Consider the following 13,527-nt stretch of genomic DNA (forward strand, 5'->3'; position numbering starts at 1 on the left):
GATATCAGCCTTCTTGCATGCAGGCTAGAATCAAAATAAAACTGGGATATAAACAGTTCATCACTGATCACTATTTGGGAACTTCCATGTCTACATGGGGAATGATTTTATACTGAGATAGGGGAGGGTTAGGTTAGATGTTAGGAGGAAGTTTTTCACACAGAGGGTGGTGAGGCACTGGAACAGGTTGCCCAAGGAGGCTGTGGATGCCCCATCCCTGCAGGCATTCAAGGCCAGGCTGGATGTGGCTCTGGGCAGCCTGGTCTGCTGGTTGGCGACCCTGCACACGGCAGGGGGTTGAAACTGGATGATCATTGTGGTCCTTTTCAACCCAGGCCATTCTGTGATTCTGTGATTCTATGATTCTGTGATTCTGTGATTCTATGATACAGATCCATAACTCAGTCTCTCACCTGAGCTGCAGGAATTCCAGAAATACTGACTTGTGTTTTCTAACATACCCTGATTCAGAAGAAATGTGGGAAAGAGAACACTAGGAACAAAATTAGATACTGCTGTCTTGCAGACCTCTGGAAAAACCATGCTTACTTCCACAGCCAACTGTAGTAATAAACATTGATTCATTTACTTTATGTTTGTAGTGGTTGCAGATAGGCTGGATTCTAATGAGCATGGCCTATAAAAAATACTGGGAGGTAAGATGCCATTTTTGAGATAAGGGTTAAAGCTTTGTAACAGAACAATTTTCAGTGAAATTAATAGGTTGTAGAAAAAAAATAATAATTAAAAAAGAACGCCAAACCTTTAGACAGATTAACTTCAGAAATAATAGAAACACGTTCTTTTGTCATTAGAGAAGGACAGAATAAGAACAATTTCTAAGCCAGAATCAAAAGGGTTCTAAAATCTTTTTTTTTTTAATGATAAAGGACAGCTTCTTAAGCTATGCATGTTTGGGAGAAACTTCAGAAAGTAATGCAAAGCAGCATTTGAAGCCATTCTTGGCAAGGAGAAAAATGCTCAGACCAAGGGCTCTGAAGGCAAGCATACAAAGCATAGACTTTTTGGCTCACTCTGATGTGTGGAGATGTCACAACAGGCAACTATAGCACAATGTGTATCTTTGTACATGCGCACCACCCCTCTCTGAAGCAAGTCCTGTCTTTGGTTTTCAGACTGTGGATTCTTGCATGTCATGCCATGCATTTGGTCACAATGTACAGTCTACGGGCAGCTCTTTGCCCATCAGCCTATTTGCATATATAACTATAATATTTGTATTTACAACTGTGGTAATTACTTGTGTGAGTTGCTTATAGCATTGCCTTTTTTTTTTTGCCACTGAGTTTCTGACTGTGCCTATCCAGATGATTCTTCTCATCAAATTTTCAGGGTTTGTAGAGTGAGCCAAGGTACTTAAGAATCTGGCTCTTCCTCTGCTGTCTTTGTTATGTATTTTGAAAAATCTCTTTTAAACTTAGTATTTTAATTCTCCAGCTTTTCAGAAACGCTTATTTTCTTTCTTTCTTTCTTTTTTTTATAAAAAGAAATAAATACTGCACCGTCAGAGAGAAGGGCAAGATGACCTAACCCATCATTTTCTTCTCCAACTTCTATGATTCTATGATTCATAAAGCAATTTATGTTTTTATGAGCTAAGTCCATGGGGAAAATCATTAGCAGTAACCAGATCAAGAGTAGTGCTCCTGATGAAAATACTTTTGGTTAGGAAACTTGGTAGAAATAGTATGACTCTAAAATTAAATATTTCCCTTAGGCCATTTGACCTACTGTGTATGTCTGCTCAAAAATTAGGTTTTTCTTCTTTTGACTGCTTCTTTCTGTTTTTCTCATTGAATTGTTTTAACCTACATAGCTCTGAAAAATTCGCTAATGGACCAGGTGCCTGAAGACTGTGCAAAATGAAAGGGCTGCACAGATTTCGCCCCAGCAGCCCTGAGCTGTCCAAGGTTAAGCTGTGCATTAAATGTTATTATCCCATATTGGATATGTGGTTTTCCCAAATACTTTTTTGGCATCCTTGTATCAAAGGGCAGGATACTGTGAAGCAGACAGGGAATAATATTGCTAAGCAGGCTTGGAGAAGGAGCTTTAACGGCTGCTGGCTGAAGAAATGCCTTTCGAGGGACAGTTGCTGACTGGCAGAGCTAGCCATGGGGATGCACAGCTTTGGTCTGCTGCAGCCGAGGGCACCCTCAGACCTTGATCTGGACTGGTCCTGACTAGCTTGTGAAGTTTGAAGTGAAGCTCCTGGCCTGGATCTGCTCAGAAGGAGCATCTTTACCTTCAGCCTCTTCCTGCAAGGAAAAGCCAAGCAGTTTTCCAAACCTTTGTCATCTCAGTGATTTGAAATAGTATGAAATGCCTTCATTTTTTGCTTGTTTTCTGCTGCAAGTGCCTCCATCTGCTGAAAACTGAGACTAATGTGTACCAAAGAGTTGTTTAGCATCGTGAGAGAATGAGCCATCACGTCACTGGCATAGACCCACCGTGTGAAATTTGACTGTGGTTTTTGAGATTCTCCCACTCACCTGGAGATGTACAGTGCTTAAAAGCTTCTTGGCAGAAAATGTGTAGAGGGAAATGTGGCATTTTTAAGTTCCTTTCTATATAGCAAAATCCCTGTACTGAAATGCGAGTGTGACTGGGACTCCTTCCCTTTGCTAACACTAGCTGCATGGCACAGGCTCCATGGCGTACCGCCCTCTGAGGATAGGAACCCAAACTTTCAAATCACTGTTTAAAAATCTTGGCTTAGACACTTGCCCCGGAGAGGTTCCAACCTAAATAAATCTTGTATAGACAAAAGAAAGGGATGGGCTGCAAGAAGAGCCGATGGCTGAGCAGTGCTGATTCTCAGTGCATATTTGCATCCCTGTGTCCCATTGTCTCATTGACACTGCCTGATGAGTGGGTGGACGGATGTTTAAATTACAAGCATGCTCTGGAGACATCATAGTCAGCTTGTGCAATGGCAGTGTACAAGCCTACAGCAGCTGTGTGAACTAACAACATTTCCAGCCCAAATTCAAGCAATGTGACTATCTCTTAGTGGTGCCGAACATGCCTCAGTTGTAGGGACATCATTTTTGTCCTGCTCATTATTTCCCTTTTATTTTATATACCAGTATATACCCAGTGTACCTTGAGATTTAATGGTGCAGATGCTTCCTTTCCACCTGGAAAAGGAGGATTGAGATTATTTTCCACAGCATTTATCAGTCTCACTGCTGAGACAGTGGGGAGAGTTGATGTTGGGTTGGTGGGGTGGGGAGTTGGTCATTTTAATTTAATGAAATTGCCACAGTACTTGCAAGACAAAATCTTCTGTTGAGCATTGCTATAGAGACTGCTTTTCTGTGAGTGGTAGCTCATACATATTTGCTTGTCTAGGCTATAAACTGCATTTTTTAAAGATAGACAGAAGTGTTGACAGTGTAGGTTCTTTCCTCACATAAAGTAGAAAAAGAGGAAGTAAGAGTTGTTGTGATGTAGGCTAGGAGCCGCCTGGTACTCTATAAATTATTTCTGCCCCTTGTTAGAGTCACTTAGTCTCACACAGATCTTTTTCTTTCTTTCTTGAATTAGTGTGATTCAAAATTGAGAAGAGGTTTGTACTTTCCTTTTTCATTTCTTTCACTTTTTTTCATCTTTGTTAATTTAATTTTTGCACTGAATACTCATTATTTTATTGCCTAATTGTAGAACAGTAACAAAGACAGAGGTATGTTTGTTTACCTATATTTACACAATGGAATTTTCAGGTATATCTACCCTTGGTGTAGTTGTACTAAAGTTACTGGGAAAGTCCTCTGTAACTGTGGCAAAAGAATGAGATGAATGTATATTCACAGGATCAAAGAATGGTCTGGGTTGGAAGGGAGCTCAAAGCCCATGCTGACCCAACCCCTGCCATGGGCAAGGCTGTCCCCCAGCAGCTCAGGCTGCCCAGCAACCTGGCCATGAGTGCCTCCAGGGATGGGGCACCACAGCTTCTCTGGGCAGCCCGTTCCAACTTACAGAAATGCTTTCAAACCAGCCAGTAGTTCTGACATTCTTCTGTCAAGTGCACTTAACTACAGAGAATTTATCGCTGCTGAGATTGATAGACAAGTCTTTTTTGAGGGGGGCAAATATTTTGTCTGTAGAAACACAAGAAAGAACTGCATAGATTTCATATGCGTTTGTGTGAGCTTGTATGTGAGAAAAGCAATGACATGCAGTGTGGTGACAAGTAGGTTGGCCAATGGGGATGTGACTGTCTGCTGGTCCCCTCTGAGGCCCTCACTCACTGAATCTTGGTCAGACTGTCCATACCTTGATGCTGCATGGGTCAGTCCAAAGCATGAGGGAGAGCAATGCTTGGGTGAGTCTATGTCCACTTATCTTCTACACTGTAGGAGAAAGAGTTGTCTGTTGTACTACAGCACACTATGCTTGTTAATGACTGAAACATACCCTAAGGAGCAAGAAGAATGAAAACATGGCCCATGCCTTCTTTAATTGTGGAGCAGATAAGGAACAGACAGTGAAAATGGGAGGAGACATGAGAAAGAATTTAACTGGCCACAGTAGTAAAGTCTAGTAGTAGAGTTCATACATTTATCTCTCTTTTTTTTTTTTTAATGGCTTCAGCCCTTTGTTCTTTCCTGGCAGAGTGATGTTGTTGGAGCCTATTAAGCACTAAGTACACCAGGCTGCCTTCTCCAGGCTGACCAGTCAGGAAGAGTCAGGCTGTGTCATAACCCCAGCACATAAAGCCACACAAAACTTTCAGTGACCATGTTGATTTAATTACTAAGGATTCTGTTTGTCTGAGTCTCTCTGCCTCTCCTACCTGTGCCCCGCATTATGGGCTGTTCTTCATTACCTGCTCTACCTATCTTCGCAATCTAGCCGCAAACAGTTTTGGTTGACCACACCACTTCCCTCTTGAAAGTTAATACTGTTTGACTCATTCTGCACTGCTAACACCAAGCCAAAGAAAACAAGCCAAAGAATAACCTGCTTGTATGCAGTTTGGAAACTTCTCAGAGGCCCTGCTTTCAAAATGCTATACAGTAGCTTACTATATCTCTCTGCAGCTGCAAAGAAAATGAGGAAAGCAAAAAATGGTTCAAGAACCTAAAATAAAGACACAGCAGAACCACATGAAATTTATGAGCTTTCAGTGAACTGCAGTCTTGTCTAGGCACAGTGGCACGTTAGTACAGAGGAGGGACTACTTAGTAACCTACAGATAAAAAGATTCAACCTCATTTCTTTGCAAAAGCAGGTATTAGCAGCTACTCTGTGAAGACACCACCCACTGGCGTTGTGGAAAGTAAAGGTCTTTAGTTCAAGAGAAGCACATAACCTGGCTACCTGAAAAGTTTGTGGATTTTTTTGACAGGAACAGAGTTTGTCAAAAGTCTTCAACATCTGCCCAGTCAATGCCCTACAAGGGTAAATTTTCTTTTGTGTTGCCAAATCGCCCTGGTTTATGTGAACAGCCATGGGACATGACTTTCAAATTCTAGGACCTTCATTCATCCCTGTAAGAGGCTGAATTGGGGAAATTTTCTATGGTCCACATACATTTCAGTCAGCTGATGAAACAAGTTTCTGTCCTTCAGTACTACTGTGTTGGTGCAACTCACTGTTCCATATGTTTGACCTCTCAAAGGCATGCAGTAAAAGCCAGTGCATCCCCACTTAGCACAACCTTGGCTCAGAGGGCAGGGTTTCAGCTTCATCCCAACTAAACCTGTGCGTTTAATTAGGAGCCTCATCGCCTTCATTCAGCGGAGTTGCAACCATCTTCAAAGGGATTCTCAAATGGTGGCTTAGTCTTTGCAGTCTGAGACTTGCATTTCTGCAGCTTATTCCTTGGACAGAGGTCTATTTTTGTGCCAGTGTTTTTCTTGGTTGCTGGCGTACTTGTTGGTTGGCTGCTTGTTCCTAATTCTGCATCTCCTCTCTCATCCCTATCTTCAACTATTATGTTTCAGCCCATGTCTAGAGGGTATTCTTATGGCAGTTTGTACATGTGGGAAGATGCAAACTATAAAGAAACAAAAGAGGATTTTGGCAATGTGCTGCTTAAGTTGAGAGTCATTAAAGCTTTGTCGAGGAGTCAGGATTCTTGGAGTATATACATCAACATGGGGGAAAGGGAAAAGAAGGTAAAGGGTATAATTTGCAGACTAATTTAACTTCATGAACAATTTCTTCCCTCAAAACTCTCAACTCTCAATTCCCTTACTTTTACTTCACTGAGGTTCTTCCAGAGAAGAACCCACAGAATAATTGCCCTTTGACAACAAAAATAGAGGACACTTATATGTCATGTTCATTAGAAGTTTTGTTGCACCTATATCAAGCAAAATAGTTGTGGTGTTTTGGTGTGTTTTTGTTTGTTGTTTTTTTTTTTCTAATGTGTGTTAAGATTTAAGCAGAAGTGTGTTTGTGCATTGCTGTTTGTTAGTACAGCACAGGCTGTACCAGCAGAGCTGGAGGGGAGGAAGCATCTTTCCTGTCTTGCAGCAATTTCCAAGATTGCTTTTTCTGGCTGTTGTAACTCAGGATGAACGTGAGACTTTTCAAGTGTTCATCAGGATCAAAGAGGCCTGTAGTTGTGCACTCAGCATGCTTGGCTGGAAGGAGGATGACCAAAATCCCCAGGTTTTGCCTTTCTTTCAGGAAGGGTGCACTCTTCAGCCCACCAGCATTCATCTCAAAATGTAGACTATCCCAGTGCAGCTGGGAAATTAAATATGGATAGAAATGGAGAGAGAAGGACTCATAGCTTGTAATTAGGGCTCTCATCTGGAAAACAGGAAACTGAAGTTCATTTTCTATTACAGATTAGGCAAGATGGGCTTGATTCTGACTCTCAGCTGGGGGCAGTACTCCCTTTCGTTGGACATTTGTGGCTTGCTCTATCCATAGCATATCCATAGCATTATGAGGTTTTGGGTTTTTTTTTAATGTACTGATTTTAAAAAGAAATAGTAAGAAAAACAGTGTTGCTGGGAATGTTTAACTCCTACTAAAAAAACACAGGAAAAAAGTGCCCCAGCTGCTCAGCAGGAGCTGCAAGCTACTACTGTGTGTTACTACTCTGTGGTGAGTGCGGGGTGAAGAACCCCAGCGGAAGGCCATCAGCTGCCTCACATTTCCCATGGGCAAGGGTCTGCACTGGTGGAGCTGCTGGAGAGCAGTGAATGTGCCACATGAACCCTTGTTTGCCTTCTTGGCATCACCAGACACTTGCTTAACACACAGCCAAATTGGATTATCGAGTGGAAAATTTAAATGCAGAGCAAAGGATGACACCTGAAATGTCTAGCATGTCTGCAGTTAGTCAGAACAACAAACAGATTTTCCATAAAGGCACGGAAAGACCAAGGTTTGCCAGGGAGCTGATAGAAGAAACACAGCTGGAAAGATTTCCCGTTGTCAGTCTGTCTGTGTTTGGCATTACATGGTGCTGGCATTATTTGGCATTTGGCTTTTGAAGGACGTCTGGATGTCAGGCTGTTCATTGTGCCAGAAATGGTGCATGTGCATAATGCCCTGTCTCCTGCTCACGTTTCCCAGTACCTCGTGCCTAAGGTCACATTGGGTCTGATGACCAACACTGCTTCTGCTGGTAATTACAGACACAGCACAAGAATGTTTAGCATAATATCCTGTCTGCCGTCGTGTTCCTACTGTCTGGAAATAAGGCTTTCCTTACACGGTGCTTAAGAAAACAGCCAAAAAATATAATTGCTGATGAGTCTACTCAATGCTCTTCTACCATCACCCTTATTTCTCCTTGCTGCAGTACTGTTTTTAACAGAGAAGGAAAACATCTTATAGCTAGTCTAGTTCCTCTACTAGTAGCATTTTACACAGTATTTTTAACACTGTTCAAGGTGTTGGTGTGCTTCAGTGTGCTCCTGCAGCGGTCTCTGCAATGTCCAAATGTGATGTCCTTTCCAAGTGGTGGAGGCTGTGGAGGAAACCACTATTCAGTCTGGTCTCATTTTCAAGTATCATCTTCTAGAACCCCCTAGGCTGCTGTATAACAGCAGTTAGATACAAATTTAGAGAAAAAAAATGTAAATTATTTTATAGGACACATAGAAAAATATTATTCGCTTAGGCACTATTTCCATTTTTAGCAAAAAAAACCACAAACATTTATTTTGCAAGCAGAACAGCTGATTTTCAGGCTTTTGCAATGCATCATGATAATGTAGAAATATTTCAATTAATTTTTGTTTACAAGACTATATATTTTTTGCACTGAAAAGCATGTGCTCTCATTCTAGAATGATGTGAAAGAATATAGTTTCTTCTCATTCTTCGCTGCATACAGAATAATTGGATATATTTTAAATCCATGGTAAAATACAATGTTTCCCAATTTATTAGCTGGGCACAATGCAACATGGCTTATTTTCTGCCCAGATAGAGCTGGAGCCAAACTAAAGCCGTCCACACAAGCAGTCCTGTAAAGTGAAGATGCTTGGATCAGTGCAGTTCCAGTGCAGTTCCAGAGTGGTGAGATGTCATTAAACCGAAGCATTGAGTCTGATTGGATCTCCCTGCTTAGGCAAAGCCTGAACAGACACTGTTTTCTTGTGTATTTCCACTTATTGGGGTACACAGGGAGTGAAAAGCCCCCTCTTCCATCCGAGGGAAAAGAGATGCAGAGGGAAGAGAGGTGTTCTGCTCCCTGTGGGGACAAAGGGCTCTGCTCAAATTCATCGCGGCTGCCTCCTGCTGGGCACCCACTGGGATTTTGGTAGCTGCAGTGGGCAGAGCGGGAGCATGGAGGGCCTCACACCTCCCCTGGATGTGTGTGGGATGAGGGCTGCCGAGACACATCGTTCTGGTTGCTTCCACATCCAGCACTCCGAGCTGGTGGCTGCTGTCCAAGCTGAGCACTCCGCTGCCTCTTGAAGTCTATAAAACCAAGTTTCCTTCATATAAAGAGGGAAAACACTTTAATGTTGTGTTACTGTAGAAATATCAGAAAAACTAATGTTGTCTTTACGCTCCTTGTTTAATATTCTGTGCACAGAAAAAATCTGTGTGACCTCACTGAGGCAGTATTTGAAAGGGATAAGGAGGAAGAAAAAAGTCAAGAAACACCCAATGCTTTAATTTAGCCAAAAAGGCTGGATATCCTGTTTATTGTAAGCAAAGGCTCAAACTCTGCTTCCCTGAGGGAGAGAGAGGCAAAAATGTCACCAGCTCTCCCCTTCATCCTGCCTGGTGTTGGGAGCGCTGCCACTGGAGTGCACAGCAGCTGAGGGAACTGGTGTTGATCAGTCTGGAAAAGAGGAGGCTCATCAATCTCTACAACCACCTGAGAGGAAGTTGTGGTGAGCTGGGAGTTGTCCTCTTCTCCCAGGTAACAATGATAGGATGAGAGGGAATGGCCTCAGGTTGCAACAGGGGAGGTTCAGGTTGGGTATTGAGAATTTCTTCTGAGCAAGAGCAGTGCTGCAGTGGCACAGGCTGCCCAGGGAGGTGGTGCAGTCACCGTCCCTGAGGTGTTCAGGAGCCGTGTGGATGTGGCACTGAGGGACGTGGGCAGTGGGCGTGGGGGGGGGGGCTGGTGGTTGGACTGGGGGATCTGAGAGGTCTTTTCCAACCTTAATGATTCTAAGAGTCTATGGCTCTGTGAAGACCAGTGGTCTGGGCATAGTGCTGAGCTCAGAGAGGCAGGCATACACGGCAGGTTTGCTGTCTGACCACGGGCAAGCCACCTTGTTTCCCCGTGATTCAGTTTTCCACTTGTAAAACGGGGATAATAATAGACCTGTGCTTTGCAAAGGTGAGCTAAGGACAACTTGACTGCTCTTTAAGCAAGTTATTTAGAGGGTAACTTCAAAGTAAAGCTAATAAACACAGAAACACAAGTCACCCTAGCAAGGCACTGCCTGTGCATTTATAGTGGCTTGGGAAAACTATTTAAATGTGTTACATTTTTCTGACACAGTTCTTCACTTTCCTACCACAAAAACAGGTTCTGTGCTGCTACCTGTAGCAACTAGCAGAGGAGAAAAGGTTGGATAGCATTTCTGAGTGGGGAAAAAAATAAAAGTCACTTTTGGAGGTACATCTGAGATGACAATTCCCTGATGTTATCTGTAGGTAGTTCCCACCACAAAGCTGCCACGTATAGATCAAAATAAATAGGTGAGCAGCCCCAAGGAGGAGTCTACAGGTGCTGGTTCTTTGACCAGCTCCAATGACATGAGTGGGGTTTTCATGCATGACAGGAAGCTGCAAGCTGAGGCACCCTCTGTCAGTACCCTAGATAGTTAAAATCTGGGGCTTCAGTTGGTGGATGGGCAATGAAGAGACTTGCAGAGGCATGTTCAGAAGTGGGGTGCCCTGTGGTAACCCCAGGAGGATGCTGCACCTTTGGTTAATTTAATTCAGACACAAATGCAGTGCATCAGAGGGGAAGGCTGATTGCTACCTGGTTGGCCTCAACGTAGCCTGTAGGACCTGCTTGCCTGTGCATGAGGCTGCTGGGCTTTGGGATAGCTTGGGGCCGTGGTGAGAGCTGCAGCAGCCTGGCCAGGAGAGAAGAAAGCAGGATACGAGGAGGTCAAGCTGCTGACTTAACAGCAGAAAATGGCTGAATTGAATTCAAAATGAGGAGTAAATTACACTGGGGATATGAATTTGGAAGGGTCTAAATCTTGGCTCTGTAAGACTCAGGTCAAACTGCTGAAGCTTAAGCTAATCCAAGTGCATGAGGTATTTTACACATGACTCCATGTGCTGGTGTTCAAGTCCTGTGTCAGGAGCAGCATCCAGCTCCGTGCTGCTGACAACCAAAGCACTTGCTCTTGGCCCACCAGAATGTCAGATAGAAGTCTTTTTCATCTTTCTCCCCCCTCACCACCTCCTTTTTTCTTTTTGGAAGCCCTAATGGGTCTCTTTAACAGTGAAACCTCTGCTATATAATATGTCTTTTTATATTTTAATTTTTTTTCCCCTCTTGGGATAATTTATAGCACAGTGTGGAATCTGAGACAGTTCATGCTGTGCCAGAGGGCCTGGCAACAGGAAGAAACGCCGAGCCACTGAGATTTGGAACCATAATACAAGTTATAAAATTTAATTTTGGAAATGCAGCTACTGGGAACTGCTTTTGAATGTACATTTTCCCCTTCATGCATAAAATGGTCTTGTGTCTTGATTACGCTGTTAGGGTGGCATGAAAGAGTGCTCTGTAGAGTAAGGGACATACAGAGCTTTTTGTTGCTTATTCACCGATATGCGAAATTGGAAGCTGGGTGTTTATAAATGTTTAGATGTTAAATATTATGGGAATGTGTGGATTATTCTGAGGAGTTTTGTATCAGTCCATTTCACTGCTGATGCCTTGAGCTCGGGGAGGACTTGCCAAAGGAGCGCAGGAGGTAGAGAGGCAAAGGAGGTGGAGATGCACAGAGAGCTGCCAAAGGCAACTTTTTATTGCAAGACAATGAAAATCAGGAGCAGACAGGCAGCAAACTATGTTATTTGTCAGAAACTGTGGATAACACCACCTTCTTCAATGGAGCAAGTAGAACTAAAGATGTCCATTGATTGACCCCTGTGCTAAATACGGGAGATACATTCACATCAGGACAACAATGTGCTTTCACGTCGAAAGGAAAGGGAAGGAATAAGCAAAGATTCACAAGGCAGCTGATTTCTTGATTTCTTGAGACAAATGCAAAGTGCAGATTTGAGACTGAGGGAAGAAGAGGGTTGATGGCATCCATGTGAAGGTACAAAGCAGAAGGTGCCCTCTTTGGAGTTGGAGATCCTAATCCACTGACTGAATACAGATGGGGTTGGAGGTTCTCACTGTGCCTCTGCAGTCAGTATCTTGTCCTCCATTACAAAGACCATCTTTGATAGGACAATTTGTGTTTCAGAGACAGTCCTATTTTGGTCTTTCTGCTAAGAGGTTGTTTCCTTGAACTGTAAGAAGAAAAAGATGATAGGTTAACTGCTAAGAGGGTGCAAACAAGGATAGAAAAATTGTGTTTTCATCATGCCTACCAGAAAGCAAGTGCTGCAGTAGGTGAAGTATCCTTTATGTATGCTGTGCACATTGCTACTGAGCAACATGGCGTTTTGTGGCAGCATTACATTGAGGGTCCCTGTGGCAGGACAGGTCTCTGCCCTTCTGGACGAACCTGGATGTACCCCAGTGCCATGCTGGAGCAAGGCCTTTCCAACTCCTTTCCTGTCCCCTGGCAGCCCTGTGAGGCCACAGCACCAGAGTGCCATGAGGACAGCATTCCAAGGCCTGCCTCGGCCAGGTCCTGGGCCCTGTTGCTCCCACCTGGCCCAGGCCAGTGCCGCTGTGCTTCATCCTATGCCGCCATGTTAGGGTCTGCTTTCGTATAGTTGGATGTCTGGTTGGACCTCATGTCTTGGTAACTCCTAGTACTACTAAGAGAGACTTCATGACCTTGCAGCTGCAGTTCTGCTTCTGCCAGCTTCTGGTGTTTCTTGCCTATTTCTGTCTGGAAAGCAATTGCTAAAGGGTCCAAAAATGACATTTATTTGGGTTTGTTATTTTACAGCCCCACAGTACTGAGCACAGTACTTTGTGACAGTCTGGGGTTGAATTTCAGATGAGTTACTCTGATGCGGGGTTAGTACAGGGACCACCACAAGTTTCCTCCTGTTATTCACCCTGTCAGACGTTACTTCTTCTATAAAAGCCTCCTCTCCCAGAGTGAGCTGTAGTAAGGAGGCACTGCTGTTTTCAGAGGGCCTGGTTCTTCAGAGTACACCATGACTTTGGCTGCCCCACGATATGGTTTCAATGCATGGTTTGTTTCTCCTGTCCTTGCAGAGAAGTGTTCTCACTATAACTTCGGATAGCCACTAGCTGGTTAGATACTTCGCCAGTGGATGAGGGGTTTAAAAATTAAAATTAAAAGTCAACAGACCTCATGTACCAGTGAGATTTTCTGATCTTTTTCCCCCCCCTCCCACAATAGGACATCGTCAGAAACTAGATGAGCAGACAAAGCCCGGGAGCTTGTCCTTTTCAGAGCGCCTGAGTGAACTGGAGCAGTTGCGTCGTACGGCCATGAGGGTCAGCCCACACCACCCAGCCCCCACACCCAACCCACGAGCCTCCTTGAACCACACCACTGCTTTTAACCCTCAGCCTCAGAGTCAGATTCAGGGTAAGTACCCAAAATCCTCCCCTGCTCGCCCAGCACCCACCCAGCCCCTCTGAGAGCTCCTGGGCTCAGATGCTCCCATCTGTCTTTTTTGGCTGTCCTGAGATGTGTGGAAGCCTTGCAAGTCTTTGTTTTCTTGCAAAGGTACATTATGGCAGGCTTTTTTCATATTTATAGGTATTACTTGATGGGTAGCTATCAATTAATTGTGTGCTTGAATGAAACAAAAGTGCTGTCAAGGCCTTGATTTGGCCCTTCATGGTAGGCAGTTGCAAAGAGAGCTTTAGGCAAAGGACCTTAGAGCCAAGATCTGAATTGAGAGGGCTGGTTTGAACTTGTTTCTGGGGCTAGTGGT

General features: G+C 43.8%; 1 protein-coding gene across 2 annotated transcripts in view; it reads left to right on the forward strand.

The window, feature by feature from the left end:
- The window catches only part of RUNX1 (RUNX family transcription factor 1), a 153,345-nt gene that overhangs the window by 106,373 nt on the left and 33,445 nt on the right, over positions 1 to 13,527 (forward strand). Inside the window, exon 6 of one of the 2 annotated variants that reach the window (XM_052673898.1) lies at positions 12,984 to 13,175. The exons of the other annotated variant lie outside the window; for it this stretch is intronic. Coding sequence (XP_052529858.1) covers positions 12,984 to 13,175 — 192 coding nt within the window. The remainder of the gene's footprint in view (positions 1 to 12,983; positions 13,176 to 13,527) is intronic. 2 annotated transcript variants of the gene reach the window in all.

Source organism: Tympanuchus pallidicinctus, unplaced genomic scaffold, assembly GCF_026119805.1.
Source record: "Tympanuchus pallidicinctus isolate F22 unplaced genomic scaffold, pur_lepc_1.0 scaffold14, whole genome shotgun sequence".
In the NCBI taxonomy this organism is placed as follows: Eukaryota; Metazoa; Chordata; class Aves; order Galliformes; family Phasianidae; genus Tympanuchus; species Tympanuchus pallidicinctus.